This window comes from Diabrotica virgifera, chromosome 7 (genome assembly GCF_917563875.1).
Source record: "Diabrotica virgifera virgifera chromosome 7, PGI_DIABVI_V3a".
Classification (NCBI taxonomy): Eukaryota; Metazoa; Arthropoda; class Insecta; order Coleoptera; family Chrysomelidae; genus Diabrotica; species Diabrotica virgifera.
Window position 1 is genome coordinate 104,666,938 of NC_065449.1, and position 17,720 is coordinate 104,684,657.

Below are 17,720 nucleotides of genomic sequence, written 5' to 3' on the forward strand. Positions count from 1 at the left end.
TAAAATAATTAGACGATAGCTATTACGCAAGAGAAATTAAACGTTTTTTCTGCGTTTACGGACAAAAAAGAGCAAATTCATTACTGGAACCGAATTCAAAATTATTTTGCACACATTATTTGGTTAAAACATCTCATTTTTGGTGGTAAAAGATATATTAATTTGTCTGGACGGTTCTGTTGATATCCTGTAAGGCTTGGTATTCACGCAATGGTGCCAAACTGAATTTTTTTATATTCGGTTTAAATTTTAGCCGATTCTCGAGCCGACTATGACTATAATATTCCCTAATGTAGTTTAGACATTGTATTATTTTTATTATAACCATTTTACTATTATCTTGGTTTTGGTTACAGACATTCATGGTAGAATAAAATCGGAAAGTAACAAAGATTTAGATGACGACGACATGACCGACGAAGATAGGAAAGACGACATCCTTGGCACTAACATGCACCATATCTTAGGCAACGGCTTCGGAATGAAATCGGAAATGAAAACCTCTGACTGCGGAGTTCCACTACCTCCGTCGAAGCCGAAAATTTGGTCTTTGGCGGATACAGCAGCTTGTAAAACTCCACCTCCACCTCCGTCATCACAGCAATGGCTCGGAAGTAATGGTTTCGCCCTTCCTAGTTCTAGGTACAGCGGAAGTGGCTTCCTACCAAGTCATTGTCAACAGGGGTTTCCAGACGTCCAAACCGATACTCCCCCTCAGACTCCTCCTAGTATGAAACTTCCCAGTGTAGCGGGCAATCTGATTCCTGGACAAGGTCCGTGCATAGGGTCGTCAGGAAATAGCGGGTATTCTCAATCGGGTTTTTTAGGCGGGTTTAGCAGAATACAATCACCTCAGAGGCCTCCAGTTCCTCAGTCGAACCAAATGCCAGCTTCAACGACGGACAACGCTGCCTTTAAGCCTTTTTACAAAAGGTAGGTATGTCAAATATTGTTTTTAACCTACTCTTATAAAGGAACTTAAAAGTATTATGAGATGTTAAGCTTAGATTAAATTAATTTCTCGTTCCCTTACTTAGCCCAACAAATGACCGTTTTGGAGTGTAATTTCCAGGGGCAACTCCGAATTGCATGAAAATTTGGATTTAGGTTCTACTTACCCTCCACTTCAAAGTTGAATTTGTGCCGTTGGTTGCTTTTACTTGGGGGGTGACATTTACCCCTTCTCGGGGGGTGACAAACGCGTGTTTAAAATAAGGCCGGAAATGGATAAATTGACTTATTTTAAGCACCATTTGTTCTATAAAGTTTTTTGCGTAAGTCAATACTTTTCGAGTTATTCGCGATTTAAAATGTAGATTTTTCGACAAAAAACTACGTTTTCAGACCGTTTTTCCCAAATAACTCAAAAAGTAAATATTTGATCAAAAAAATATTTTTAGCAAAAGTGTAGCCTATAAAAAAAAACGAAAAAAATGGTGTACCAGTAAAATCTACCAATTGAGTTGAAGCAAAGTTGTAGCTCAAGAAAAATACGTTCTTATTCGTCTAATTCCAAATCGAATAATTTCAACGCGAAATCACCGAAGAAAGAAGCGTTTTTCGGGAAAACCTTATTAACATTATTAAAGTATCGAAAAAAAGCTTATTATTTGTTTTTACAAAAGTTTACAGCATCAAAAATAAACGAGTTACACTGAAAAAAAGTTGGCTCCTTTTTTTGGTAAAAAAAAATCGTGAAAACCTCCCTCTATTTAGCACCCTAAATGAAATTAATCGTTTGGCTTTACCATCTATTTTATCTGTATGTGTATTGTTTATATGATCTGTAAGTTTGATTGGTTTGAAGTGCTTATTTTTGAAAACATTTGGTTTTATAGTAAAAAAAATTTTCTAAAAATTTTTGAAAAATTTAATTTTTTCAAAATAACTTAAAAAGTATTAGTGATAAGAAAAATCTTAAAGAGTAAAAAAATGTAGGTTTTGCTATTATAAATATGCTAGTTTATTTTGTTTCTCCGTAAGACAAAAATTGGTTAAGATATGGCTGTTCAAAATTTACATACACTCATGATTAGTGACCCATTCAAGCTTTCTCAATTATAACCCTTTCAAAAATAAACACTTTAAACCGGTGAGACTGACAGATCATACAAAAAATAGACGGGTAAGTAAATTGTTTGTAAAGCGATAGCGATTAATTTCATTTGGGGAGCTAAACACTGCGAGATTTTAATGATTTTTTACAAAAAAAAAGAGGGCCAACTTTCTTTTGAGCGTAACTCGCTTATTTTTAATGGTAAAACTTTTGTTAATAATTAAAACAAAGCTTTTTATAAACACTTTAAAAAGCTTAAATGGGTTTTTCCCGAAAAGTGCTTAATTTTTCGGTGAGTTCACCTTGAAATATTCGATTTGGAATTAGACGAATAAGGACGTATTTTTCATGAGCTGCAACTTTGTTTTTATTTGATTGATAGACTTTACTGATACACCATTTTTTTGGGTTTCTTATAGGCTACACTTTTGCTAAGAATATTTTTTTCGATAAAATATTTACTTTTTGAGTTATTTGCGAAAAACCGCCTGAAAACGTAGTTTTGTCGAAAAATCAACATTTTCAATGGCAAATAACTCGAAAAGTATTGACTTACGTAAAAAACTCTATAGAACAAAAGTTGCTTAAAATCAGTCAATTTATCCATTTCCGGTCTTATCTTGAACATATGTTTATTCACCCCCGAGAAGGGGTGACTGTCACCCCCCAAGTAAAAGCAACCAACGGCACAATTTCAACTTTGAAGTGGAGGGTAAGTAGAACCTAAATCCAAATTTTTATGCAATTCGGAGTTGCCCCTGAAAATTACACGGTATCGCCGAATTTCCCGTTTATTTACTGGGCTAACTGTCCAGATACTAATCACACTGTTCATGCTTTACGATTTAAATAAAATATAAAATAAAAAATTCAAATTGGTATCAAGGTGATACTGAGGACCTTGATGTCTCTTCAGTCCTGACCCCCGGGGGAAGTGTAGTGGTCATCGTGATGTCGTGTATTATCCGTCCTCATAGTCCTCAAAGCCTCTGCCTCTGGTCATTTAATTTAACTCATGGATAGGTCTTTTAATATTTCTGTAATTTGATCGATCCATCTTGTTGGGGATGTTCCTCGTGATCTTTGGCCCTCTCCCTTTAGTTGGATAATAGTTCTTACCATTTAGCTCATTTAAAATTAAATCATTCGTCCTGTGGTCAGTCCACGGAATTCATTACATTCTTCTCCAACAGAACATTTCAATGGCATCTATCTTTCGCTTTTCTTAGGGTCCAAGATTCATATCCGTATCTTAGCATTGGGAATATTAAGCAGTTGATCAATCTTATTTTTACAGTTCGTGAAATTTGAGAGTCCTTCCATATTTTGGTCATCTTTTCTGTGGCTTTTGCTAGTTCATATCTACGTTTTTTTCTTCCTGTTTTGGCTCTGTGTTTGTGATTAATGATCCCAGATATAAGTATGAGCTCATAACCCCAAACCGGTCAATCGCAGTTATGTGTGGATAATTGTTAATTGTTATAGTTATATAATCTATCCACTATCATAATCTTTGCATTTGATATGTTTAACTGCAGACCAAATATTTGATTTTCGTTTTCAACCAGTCGTATGAGATCATGGTATTCCTCTTGACTATTTTCAAGAAGCAAAACATAGGTTGTATATTTTTCGGCCGTGTATTGCGATGCCCATTTCCCATCCTTCAAGCGCTCTTCTCATAATATACTGCCCATATATGTTGATTAATAATTGTGGAGACAGTATACATCCCTGTCTGACAGCTTGTTTTGGATGAAATTCGTTTGAATGTGTCCAGCATTTACTGTTCCAATAGTGAGGTCGTATAGATCAGTTGTAAGCGAAGTTAAGTGTTGTGGTACGCCTATCTCTGGTATCTGCCATAAGGTTGCCGTTTGACCCTATCGAACCCTTGGCGATGATCTTTAAAACAAATATATACCTAGTGGGATATTGATTTTACTAGAATAGATACCTTTTTACCTCTATCTTTCGTAAATCCAGTTTGTTCTTGGGGCATTTCTCTTTGAAGGAAAGTTTTCAGTGGTCAAAAGAGATCAACATAGCAAGAGATAAATCACCAATCGGTAGAAGAAGTGTCAGGCGACCGCGCAAAAGATGGAGTGACAACCTTCCATCGAGATATCAATCCGCCAATGAACAAGCAGAATTGCTCATAAAGAGGAAGAAAAAGAAGAAGAACTTTTGTCTTGTTTCACCTTATTAAATCTACAGTGTGTCAATTTGAACAGGTACCACCCTCTATAATTTGGTCCCTATAGAAAATCTAAAAATTGATTTGTGAACATTTTGTAGGCTACTTTTCAACTACATTACATCAACCCTCTAGCGGGGGCGGACACAAACCCCAAAATTTTTAGTGGAAAGAGGGGTTGAGTGATCATCACCATCATCATCATCCAGCCCTTTGCGTCCACTGCTGGACATAGGCCACCCTCATTTTTGTCCATTGTGCTCTATTTTGAGCATTTTGCATCCAATTTCTAGACATTTTCTTGAGATCGTCAGTCCAACGAGTAGGTGGTCTTCCTCCACTTCTTTTGTCTAATCTCGGCCTCCACTTAAGTAATCTCTTCGTCCATCTTCCATCACTGATTCGGGCGACGTGTCCGGCCCAGTTCCATTTCAGGGTGGCAATTCGGGAAATTACATCGGTAACTCCTGTTCTTCATCTTAAGTCTTCATTTCTAACTCGGTCACGAAGCGATATACTCAGCATGAGTATATCTCAAGGGGTTGAGTGATACCTCATTATAAAGGTCGTTGAACCACCTTTTAAAAAATATCACATACATTATATTTCTTTTTAGCACTTTTGGAAAAATAAAGGAAATCATACCTAAAGATATTAAGAAGTATGTTCAGAACTTCAAATTTTTTTTTTTGGGAATTGCATTCCAAATTAAATTTTTTTGAGAGCATTGGAGTGTTTTGAGTATTTTTTGGAAAAAATCAAGTAAAACCGTAAATACAGTAGTAGTAACTACAGTAGTAGATACAGTAGTAGATTACAGTAGTAACTACAGTAGTAGATACAGGATACAGTAAATACAGTAGTAGTCTAAGTATCGTTCAGAAGTCCAAAACATTTTTGGAGTATTGAGTCCAAGGTTTTCCCAAAAAAAAGAATATAATATTTGTGGCATTTTTATACAGATATAAACGTATAAAGATTTTGGGTGTTGTGTCTGCCTCCGCTAGAGAGTTGATGTAGTTGAAAACTGGTCTACAAAATGTCTCCCTAACAAATAGCGAAAGGCCACACGGGCGATAATTTACGGCGCCGTAAGAGCAGTAAACACATTGGTTGACTAACTCCTCCACCAATTGTAGATGAAATAGGAGTTAGTCAATCAGTGCCTCGTCAGGTTTACTGCTCTTACGGCGCCGTAAATTATCGCCCGTGTGGCGTTAGCCTTAAGTTTGACGTGTTTTTGAAGATTTTTTGATTTTCTATACGCTCTGAGCTTCGCTGGTGTCGCTCCTGGCGGATTACTAATTCAACTTTCACCGGTAATTTTTAAATTTATTATTGAATTGTTATCGCTTAATATTTACAACGCAAAAAAGTAATTAAATTGTAATCAATTTTTTTAAGATTTTGCTAATCATTTTGACGTTCTATTGATAAAATATGAATTTCTTACTTAGGACACTTTCACAATTATCGTGTAGATGGCGCTAAGATTAATTTATAATTACATATTACGGAACATTAAAAAAACTTAAATTCAGTATTTAGAACGTAAGTATATTTAAGGTATCACCAGATTGAACAACATAGCAAAAACAACCGGCTTAAAAATAAATCCGAAAAAAACGAAAATACTATCAAATGGGGAAACGAACGGAAACAATATCTATTTGGAAGGGAAACAAATAGAAGATGTAAAAGATTTCTGTTATTTGGGCAGTCTGCTAAACACAACAGGAGGCACAGAAAAGGACATAACACAAAGAATAAGCTTCGCACAAAACGCTTTCAACTCTTTGCGCAAGATATGGGCCTCGACAAACATCAGCAGAAGAACAAAGTTACGATTATTTGAAACTAATGTAAAGTCTGTCCTGTTATATGGAGCAGAAACATGGAAACACCATAAAAAATTCTTTCAGAAAATACAATCCTTCATTAACAGGTGCCTACGTATTATACTGAGAATATTTTGGCCAAACAAAATTGCTAATGACGAATTGTGGAGAATAACAAATGGAGAAAGGATAGAACATACAATAAAAAAACGGAAATGGAAGTGGATAGGACACACCTTACGAAAACCAGCAACAAATATTGCTAGACAAGCTCTACATTACAATGCTCAAGGCAAAAGAAGAATGGGTAGACCATCTTATACGTGGAAAAGAACAATAGAGAAAGAACTCAAAGAAAATAATTTAACATGGAACGATGCAAAAAAGATAGCAAAAAACAGAAGAGAATGGAGAAAACTAGTAAACAAAATTGGACGGAACTCAACAGATGATGCGTGGGACTAGCAACCTCACCATCATTCCTCATGCTACTTGAAACACCGCAAGGTGCCCTTTGCTCCACTTGGAGATGTATGATATATGATTATATTTAAGGTAAAATATATACCACAGCTTTGACCAACTAATATTTTTTATAATTAATGTTTTTAATTTTAATTTTAAATTAATCACTTTGACATTTATGTCAAATTTCCGGTAAACGTTTACAGATTTGCCACTACTGGCGCTCGCGAATTTGTAAATATCCCCTCTACGTACGAGCTCACAGCGTATAGAGACCAAATTATAGAGGGTGCTACATTTTGAACTGTATATTATTTTCTTTGTGAATTAACGGGAATGATAAACTAATAGACACTTTTAGTTGACGTTTAGGCTTTCTTATTTTTAAAAGAGAGTCCCGATTTGGTATCCGAAGTGTGAATTAACGAGATCTTATAAGTGAATTTTTCTCACAGGTATTTACTCAAAATCACAAATATATATACAGTAAAACCTGTGTTAACGACCACCTGTCAAAACCGGCCACCTGAACTAGCCGGCCAGTTTCAAAGTTTCCCAAACCAAAATTTGTTGACTAAAAAACCTGATATTAGCGGCCACCTTTTTATATCGGCCAATAGTTCTGTCATTTTTAGTGACCGTTATTGACTTTACTGTACTTATTTACCGCTTAAACACACTCGCATGAGAATCAGAAAACCAAAAAGTTATTTTTAGATGACCATAACATCTTCCTAGATGTGCAAGATGTTTTCGATAAATAGCTCTTAATTTGTGAGAAAAACCAAGCAATTAAGAGGGGATATATCCGTCATCTCCTAAACTCAAACTTGTTGCCTTACCCCACGCAAATCGCTTTCGGGTCCATTTAAAATCTTCCCACAGCTTAATTGGACCTTCTTATCTTTCTGATATCCTAATTCACTTGTTTTTTTCTGTTACAGCTCCCAAAGCATGAACGGAGGGTTCGTGTCGCCAGTATGAGCCGCTCCCTTCTGGGCCCCGTCGATTCATCCACCTGGTAAGCACTGTTGTCAAATCTTAAAAATATTTTTATATCCCGGAAAACAACAAAATATGAGGTTTAATTTTTACGCGATGATGATCAAAACATGATTATGGTTATCGCTTTTTTCAACAGGGATTCAATGCTTAATGGTATTTACAAAGCTGTCGCTTTAATTTTAACACTATAGTTTCTTGTTACTGTTATTCATAAAGTATTTTACGGAAACTTTTTCTATTAAGCTTCTATAGTTGTAAAATATATATTTTATCCAGATTTAATCTTATACGACTTTTACTTATTTAAGCTGAACTTTCACTCATTCCAGATACCTAGGGGATCAAAAGTATTGATCTCTGGTGGGAATCTTTCCATATTACAGAGCCCTAGGTAAACGAGTTTACTCGTTACAGTTACTATTTTAGTAATACTGATGATGGATTTTTTAATCCGAAAACTTTCTGTGATTTAATGTAACCCTTATTTAGGGAATTTTAAATCTACCTTTTACACAGGATCTCGTATTTTTCTAAACCTTTCTCTTTCAAGTCCGCTGTCACACATTCGCTCCATCTTCTCCTCTGTTTTCCTCTACCTCTCTTTCAATCGACTTCTAACAGCTCTATCATTCCCACATAGTTTTACTTTTACGTCTGACGTGGCCAAACCATTGCAGTCATTGTTATTGAATCTTTTTGGAAACTGTAGTCACCCCGGCTCTTTCTCTAATCAAGTCGTTCCCGATCCTGTCCCTTCCAGGCTTACCCAATATATTTTCGGCCACACTTGACCGTTTTAATCAATTTTTCGATCTAGTGTCCCATTTACGGTTATGTAGCGGCCAAGGTATTTCAATTCTACTACTCGTCCAAGTTTTTCACCAAGCAATTGGATGTCCTCAACTATTCCTATTCTTCGTAAACACATATTACTTCATTTTCGACCTTTCAACCTTAACCCATTCGTTGCCGATCGAAAAGGATGGAACTCGGCTAGGACCCATTCTGTTAAACGGCTCCTCACTGAAGTAAGCATATCACTGGCAGGCGTGTGAACGGCACCTGACTGAAGTAACCATATAACGCGCTGACGCGTGATCGGGTTAAGTCTTCCTGGATAAATAAATTAAAGTCCTCCCTCTTCAATAGCCCTTTTCCAACATTTCTTTGCTCTCCTCTACTAACACTATAGCATCAGCAAAGAGCATTGACCAACAGTGGCGGCTCGTGATTTTTATAATAGGGGAGGCTATACCTAACTGTAAAATATCTAGACAAATTTGCACTAGCAAAAAAATGCGCAAAAAAATGTAATTTAGGGTCCCATTTTTTTACATTTCATAATATCATCATAATTCATAATTTCATGATATCATATTTTAAAAATAGTTAGTCTGATTGTAAAAGTTTAATACCAAAGTTTGTGTCGTTTATTTGTTAACAATTACATCTTTGTAAGTAGATATGCATATCAAAATAAATACAGATTTGAAGTTTTGCAGTCCATACAGGATGAAGCTTCACATTTTTTAAGATACTCAACTGAATTTTTTTCATTCTAAACGCGGCCTACTGCGAATTCAAAAACACGATAAATTACCGATATTTTGCTTTGCGTTACAGATATCGGAAAAATTTATTTGAACAAGTTGTTCCAAATATTAGTGTAACCCCACATACCAAATTTCATCACAAAATTCGCACTTTTAGCTTTTTCATTATTTTTAGTCAGGACCCTAAAACTCGTTGTCCCGAGATGCACGCAACGGAGCCGAGAAGCTACTTAGCCTCCCTTGGTATATCTCCGGGCAGCGTGTGATGGCACCGTAGATGCCACTGTTAAGAGACCGCGTCTCCTTAAACGCCTGCTGCGCTGCGCGGTACATTAGCTACGGAGGCTGCTCCACTTCTCGGCTCCGTTTATGCATCTCAGGATAACCCAGGGTCCTGCCTACAGTAATAATAAAAAAACTGAGACGCAATCATGCGTTTTAATGCTAATGCTCCGTGCGTATGGATATTTAGTGATAATATGGAATTTACACGTTGTATAATAGTGAGAGTGCTTGTTGTTTTCGCGATTCATGATAAACAAAACAGTGTAGCGTGTGTAAAAAATTTATGGGGAGGCTAAGCCTTACTTGCCTCCTTAGACGAGCCGCCACTGTTGACCAGGGAGCCTCCCCTTACTTTCTCTGTCAGTAATATCAGTATCTCCATAACAAGATTAAATAAGTGGGGACTCAGTGAAGAGCCTTAATGCGAGTCAACCGTTACTGGAAAACATCCTTCACGAGCCTTACATGATTCTCAGGAATCCATTTCTCTCTAACACATCTCCAAATCTCTTGTCTAATAACTGTGTCGTGCGCCTTCTCAAGATCTACAAATACCAAATATTGTCAAGCATGCTATCAGCGATATAAGCATACTATCAGCGATTGATTGATAGAAAGGGAGATGGTTAATTTGGAGAAGTTTCGAATAAAAGTTAGCTATATAGCTTTTATCTTCACATGTCAAGATATTTTAATATGTATCAGCTTATTTTTTTCTACTTCGCTGCCTTTATGTAGTATTATAAGGCTATTGCATTGAGTGCTTTAATTATTATTTGTGTATTGTCCTTTTTTAAGTGTTCATCTGATTGTGTGTTCTAAATTCCTATAAAAAAAACCATTAATCTCTTTGGGAGTTTAGATTGTTTTATTCCTCTATTGGGCATAACAAATCCAATAGCATTTACATGATCCCAATGCAATAACTTACCTAGTGGTATGTTTTATTGGATGTGCATGCAATAAATTGGGTAATTTTGTTGAAGCAACTAAGATTACAGTTTTGTCATGTGTTAAACTACCAATAGAAATGTCTGTTGTTGTTGTTTATGCATATATGCATTACCCAGCTGCTGTATGACTATCTATGGAATGTAAGCGAAATATAGCGAAAATTGAAAATGTTCGTTAATCAAATAAGGAATAATCTTTAAAACCTTGGGTTTTCTCAAAGACAAATTATTCCTGCTACATTAAATATCTGGCAACCTTGTAAGTAAACATTGCCCACGCTTGAGAATCGTCCGCGGAATGAAGAATACCCTGCAGTCACAATCGCCACCTCTGTGACATTGACAAATGAAGCGAGATACTGATCAGTGAATGGTCCTCGTGCGGTCCGGCCGCGGCCATTAACTAATACAGTATCCAACTGGCCCGCACCAAAGCAAACATATTTTATTAATTAATTAAAGACAATAGCTAAACTGTTCTCGACTCTTTACCTAAATCCACAGTTTTGCAAATATATTTAAATATCGTGGCGAGAGGCAAGAACGAAAATACTTGTTCATATTAGTATAATTATTATTTAACAAAGACATCATCCCAAAACAATTTAAAAATATTGAACTTTACAAATGTCAAAACATGAAGGTTTAGCATAAGATGGATATAATGATGTAGCTACACAGTGTTACTTCTATCTTTTTTCCACGACAGGATTTCTGAAAGTACCTATGGTAAAACATAATGGCGAATAATAGGAGTTTTACGTTTACTACTAAAGTGTGTGCTGATTGTAAAAAGCAATAGTTGTAAGTACCTGGAATCGGTATTACAGAGTAATGGAGAAATAGATGGAGATGCATGCAGTAGAATTAGGGAAATTCCAATGAAGCTGAAGGGAAAATTCTATAAAACAGCCATAAGACCGGCTATGTTTTACGGAACTGAATGTTGGGCAGTGAAGAAGAAAGAGGAACAACGAATGCATGTGGCGGAAATGAGAATGCTTAGATGGATGAGTGGAGTGACAAAGAAGGATAAAATTAGAAATGAGTATATTAGAGGAAGTCTAGATGTGGCACCAATTGATGCCAAAATGAGAGAGAGCATAGATTAAGATGGTTTGGTCATGTTCAACGTCGAGACGTTAATCACCCAATACGAAGAATAGCTGAAGTGCAGATCCCTGGAAGGAGTAGGAGAGGAAGACCAAAAAAGACCTGGGGGGAGACTATAAGGCAGGACATGTTGGTAAAGGGGATTGACATTGATATGACCCAATATAGAATTGTGTGGAGAAATGCAATTAGGGAAGCCGACCCCGCATAGGGATAAGGCAGAGAGAATAATGACTAAAGTGTGTGCCAAATGTTATTACTTGGAAGTTCTGTGAGTATTGCTGATATTATGCATAATCTAAACTCGACGAAACTACAAATTACATCCCCATGCAGAGATGAGTAATATAACCAGACCAGGAGAAGTAATATAACCAAAACTTTTTAATCTAGCCCTGAAAGACGTCTTTAAAACTACAAATTGGTCAAAATATGGTAGTACTTATTAATGTTAATGGCAATGAGTTAAACCACCTCAGATTCGCTGACGATATTGTAATTATAGGAAGCACATTCGAGGAGCTACAAATTATGATGAAGAACTCACAGACAGCTCCCAATACGTCGGTCGAAAAATTAATATGACAAAAACAAAAACAATGACAGACACAGACAATCCTAGACGTATAATTATAAATGGCAGTGAGATAGAACAAGTCCATGAATATATCTACTTAGGGACTGGCATGGGCATGATTTGGTAAACTTAGTTGGATGCTTAAGAACCGCAAAATACTTCAATACTTGTGGAACAGAGTGTTTAACCAATGTATCCTTCCTAACATGATATATGGATGTCAAACATGGACCCTCACCAAAGGCAAATATGAATAAACTAGCCACAACAGAAAGGGCAGTAAAGAAATTTATTTCATAAAGCTAAAGAATATGATGAAATAATTTTCAAAATAGTAATAACTTTTATTTACAATTTTACTCGGCTGACTCCGATCCTGTATACAAACTTATACCTGGTCCGTCCAGTAATTACTGGACTAAGATGGAGGAGGGACTTTTTTTTTGGGTTGTGTCTACGCGAGGAAGTTTTTTTACCTGTAATTAATTAGTGACAGGAAGGAAAGGTTCATTCATTAAGTTCGTCTTTTTACGTTTAGTTTTAAAAATAGATCTTAGAGAGTGTCCTCTAGACCTTAAACAGAAATTGCCGAGAGATTTGTGAGGGTTAAACTTAGAAGTGACGTTACTGATCTTAAATTTAAATTTATACGAGGCATTATTGATTTGTTGCTTTTTACTTTCAACTATAATCAACACAAAAACAATAAATAAATGGTAACAAAATATAATGAAGATTATACAGCCCAATAAAAGTAGGTAATAACAATTACATAATATGCAAGCGAAAATGTAAAATAAAAAACCCATTCATATGATATGAATATTTTGGGGATGAAACATTTTCAGGGGAAATATGGACATGTATGGTTAGAATAAATCAAAAGAGAATAAAAGATAATATATTATTCGGAATGGGAATTAATAAAGAGAGAGAGAGAGAGAGAGAGAGAGAGAGAGAGAGAGAGAGAGAGAGAGAGAGAGAGAGAGAGAGAGAGAGAGCCGGGAAGAAATAGGGAATACAAAAATGGGAAGACATGGAGGAAAAACCATACATAGGCGTAACCAGGGGGGTTTTGGGGGTTGTAACCCCTCCCCATTGGGATGTACTTTGAGCTCTAAACGCTTAACACCATAGCCCTCAAAGACCTTCCAGTAGTTGTAACCCCCCCCCCCCGCTTTCAGGTAGTTGTAACCCCCCTTAGGTTAGGATCATCCTGGTTACGCCTATGAAACCATATAAAATCTACAAAATAGATGAAAAATGTTTATATTTTCGTTTATTCTCTAATTCATTGAAGTATGTACCTACATTTATTATCAAACTTTCTCAGCAATGTACTATACATATAGGAATAAACAAGAAAAACTATTTTTGATTCAAATTTGGTAACAAAATATTATGTATTTTGAAGTAACATTATTTGCAAGTCTGTAAGGCCAGTAAGAAAACAAGTAAAGTGGGCGAAGTAAACTTGCCACAAGTTACTTGTGGTACGGGAGCCCAAGCGGGGATTTTTGCAGTAACTCGAGCGCGTCAGATTATCATATGGGGAGAAACCTGGTACCCTGTAGATGTACCTCTACCATATATTGGCTCTAAACACAGGGGAGTTCCCTAAGGGGGGGGCGAAAAAAAAAGTATATCACGGGGGCGAGTCACAAAGTTTCACAAGAAAAAAGCGAATATTTCGCGAAATGAACAATAGATCTAAAAACTAAAAAATCCGTGCTCAATATTTATTAAAAATCTGTCGAATGACACCAAACACGACTGACCATGGTGAGGGGTGGGGGCTAAATTTAAAATTTTAAATACAAATCCCGCGATATTTCGCGAAATGAACATCAGATCGAAAAACTGAAAAACACACTTATTCAATATGTTTGAAAAATCTATCGAATGACACCAAACACGACCCCCCACGGATGTGGGGTGGGGGGTCGTGTTTGGTGTCCCCACTTTAAAAATTTTAAATAGGAGCCCCCATTTTTTATTGCAGATTCGGATTTCTGACGTAAAAATAAGTAACTTTTATTTGAAACATTTTTTCGAATTATGGATAGATGGCGCTATAATCGCACAAAACGATTGTTGGAAATGGAAAATTAAATTAAAAATGGAAAGTCCCCACTAAAATGGAAAACTTTACTTACTTAACTTTTTTGGTTTTAGAACCTACTCTTCACAACCCAATCGGTCCCAAAATCGCTCGAGTGACTGCATATTTAGCATACTTTCCTCCGCTACTATTGCCTTTTGTAAACATTTACTTGAGTCATATTTTACTTTCCTTGCCTCATAGTAAATACGACTCAAGTAAACTCATTATGTATAACGGCCTTTACTTATCAGTTTGAAAATTGTTCGAAAATTTATGTGTTCGATTTGTAATTTTTTTAGTTTTACTGTTAAACTGAAGATTGCTGCGTCGAGTTTCTGTATTTCCTACTAGTTGTCTGACATATTATTTTCATTATCTTCTTCTGTAAGTGCGATATCCGCGACGGAGATCATCAGTCATCATAGCTATTCGGACTTGAGAGACGACTGCTTTCTTTGAAAAGGTCATTTTGATGTATGTACATCCATACCTCTCTCTCAGATTGCGCAGCCATTATATTCTATAATTGGTTGAAAGCAAGTTTTATCTCTCTGCACGTGTAATATGTCTGAGACCTACTGACGTTTCTTATTTTGATTCTATTCAAATTTCCATTTCTTAATTCAGAGATTAGAAACTTCTTCAGATCTCTTTCTTTGTGACGTGTTATGTCCACGATGTTTTCAGAATTCTTCTATTCATCCACAACTTGAATGATTTTTTCAACTGCAGCTTTTTCATAGATGTCGCATTTAAGGTCCAATCTTCCATTCCATAAAACAAAGCCAAAAAGTGGAGCACTTCGCCAACCAACTGTTAGCTCTAACTTCAACTCTCCTGTGGGGATCACTCTTCTCATTATTTCCATTACTCTTATTATTTATTTTTCTGCTAGTGCCTAATTCCTTGCTCACATGTTCATTTAGTTCATTCTTGGGTCAATATTATTTCCTATCACTTCGATTTTCTTCATATTCTTCTTCTTTCTTGCCCCCTACATGCTTAGATCATAAAGCGCACCTCCTTCTGGAGGACACGCTCTGAGGTCTTACTGGTAATTTATATCAATGTTCACCAAGCTTTCTTTCAACCTGTTAACATGTTAAGAAGTTGGGTACATCTTCTTCTTAACGTGCCCTATATCAAGTCCCCTTGACGGTGGCGATTAACATGGCGAAACTATCTCTGTCTCGAGCTATTCTAAATAGTTGTTCTGCTTACTTTGTACCTGTCCACTCCCTGATATTCGTCAACCAAGAGGCCTTCTTTCTACCTGTTGGATACATACTATTTTTTTTTTCGTTTCAATATTCAATTATTTGTATCGTCGACTTTTCAATATTGGTACAGGTTAAAAACAGTCAAAGTCATAAATCTGTTGTTTGGAGTAATTTTCATTTTTAACTTTAAAACGGCATCTCCGTGTACGGTACGGTATATTTTCAAATGTTAATAACTATGGACTAAAGCGCGTGATACACACGCAATCTTTAAGTACGCGGTTTTAAAGATCGCGGTCGCCGTCGGCGTCGGTAGCAAAAAATTTAGAAACTGTCCTCTTGGTTAAATTTTTTATTTTCTGTGTACCTAATTTTGCTGAAATCTTATGTTTTTTAGTAGAGTTTGATTATTTTTTGATCAGGTTTTGTTAAATAGAAGAATAATTTGATTTTTTATAAGTGTGGTAAGCTGTCAAAATCATGATGTGAAGTATAGCACTTGTTTTTTATCTATTTTAATTTGATACAAGGTAGGCATAAACAAACAAAATATCATAGATAAGATGGTAATATTTTCATCAGGAGGATAAAACAGCCTATAAATAATTAGGTTTACTCAAAAACAAAAATATCAAAATAATTTAGTATAGCTTAAAATAGTGTTTTACGGTTTTCTCAAAACTTATAAAATGTAACTTGTCTCCTTTCAACAATAAACGATTGAATTATTTCTAGGCAATTTGCTTAAATAGTGAAAATATAAGTGTAACTTTAAACGCAATAACATGATGGCTCGAGGCTCGTGGCTCGTGGCAGTGATACACGTACGGGTTACGAGTAAGATTTCAAACTTGTTGGATCGACGGCGTACTTACTCGGCGGACTTAAAGTACGCGAACTTGCGGTGATACACGCGCGAAAAAGGTCGCGAGCCATAAGTTCGCGTACTTACTCGCGTGTGTATCACCCCTTTATGGCTATATTTTGCATTTTTTACAACTAGAATAGTAACTTCTGATGGTTTAGTACAGAATGGCGCGAAAAACTATATTTTGAAATTATTTGACTTTGCCTGTTTTTCCCCTGTACCCTTCATATGTGTATGCGTTCTTTCTCTGTCTAAAAATGTCAATTTCAACTATTCTACGAGGTATGATCATATCTGTTGAGTCTAATAATCTTTTGGTTTTTGATAATTCTGATTTAGTTTCTGCTTGATATATGCCTCATAGATTCTTGACTTAACTGCAGCGCTAATGTTTTTTTTGTTCTATATTGTATCGTTTAGACTTCGTTGCCATTGTTGTTGCATTTATTGTTTGTTTCCGTACTCAGGGCAGCTTTATCCATTAGGCAATATAGGCAGTTGCCTAGGGCGGCACATTATAAGAGGGCGGCAAGAATACTCTACAAAAAATATTTGTATATAAAAATTATGGATCTGGGTTCTGTCAATAAAGAGTATGAAGCTCTTTCAAATTACTTTACCAAAACTTACTTTACTTTACTTTAAGCGAAAAAATTGTGCCCAAATAAAACATATAAAGAAATAAGAAAGAGAAAAAGAAAAATTCAATTTGACGAGGAGGCCGATGATGAACTAAACTTTTCAGCTAGTGATGAGATGAAAATCAACACATTCTATATTATAATCGACACTCTGATAAGATACCTGAATAGACGTCTGGAATCTTATAGACTTATTTATCAACGTTTTCGTGTTACATATTAACAGATTTGCCAAAATTAAGCAATGAAGAAGTTATTAAAGAAGCAGAAAATCTGATACAAAATAAAGACGACCAAGATACATCATTCATACATGAATGCATTCACTTAAAGGGTCATTTGGATATCACAATAAAATCACTAATTGACATAAGAAGAGTTAGTGCAGTTACTGAATGTGGATATGAGCTATTACCTCCGCTTTCGTTGAACCTCCATCGATTTGCATGAACATTGGTGATTTATTTGATATTATCTCAAGGAAAAAGGTGACATGGTGTCAACTTGCGCTTTTACCCTGGGGGTGGATGCCACCCCTTCTCGGCGGTGAAAATTATTTTATTAAAAATATCCCCAAAATTAGATAGAGGGACAAATTCTAAGCAAAATTTGTTACATAAAGTTATTAAAATAATGCAAAACTTTTTGAGTTATTAAAGATCAAAGATTTTAATTTTTCGTGAGAAAAATGCATGTTTTTAACCGATTTTTCATAAAAAACTCAAAAACTATAAGATTTTATCAAAAAGTTACTATTACCAAAATTGAAGCTAATAAAAAATGAAATAAACTCCTTACTGGAAAAACCTTTTAATGTTAACTAAAAGTGAGTTATAATAGGTAAT

At 35.7% G+C, this 17,720-nt stretch overlaps 1 protein-coding gene across 3 annotated transcripts in view; it reads left to right on the forward strand.

Annotated features, from left to right (window-relative positions):
* Positions 1–17,720, forward strand: part of LOC114328337 (homeobox protein caupolican) — a 527,416-nt gene that overhangs the window by 488,231 nt on the left and 21,465 nt on the right. For 2 of the 3 annotated variants that reach the window (XM_028277163.2, XM_028277164.2), the window contains 2 exons: positions 357–933; positions 7,501–7,577. In XM_028277163.2, coding sequence (XP_028132964.1) covers positions 357–933; positions 7,501–7,540 — 617 coding nt within the window. In that variant the 3' untranslated portion in view covers positions 7,541–7,577. Of the gene's footprint in view, positions 1–356; positions 938–7,500; positions 7,578–17,720 lie in introns of all 3 variants that reach the window. The other variant, XR_003652160.2, reaches the window with a different exon arrangement.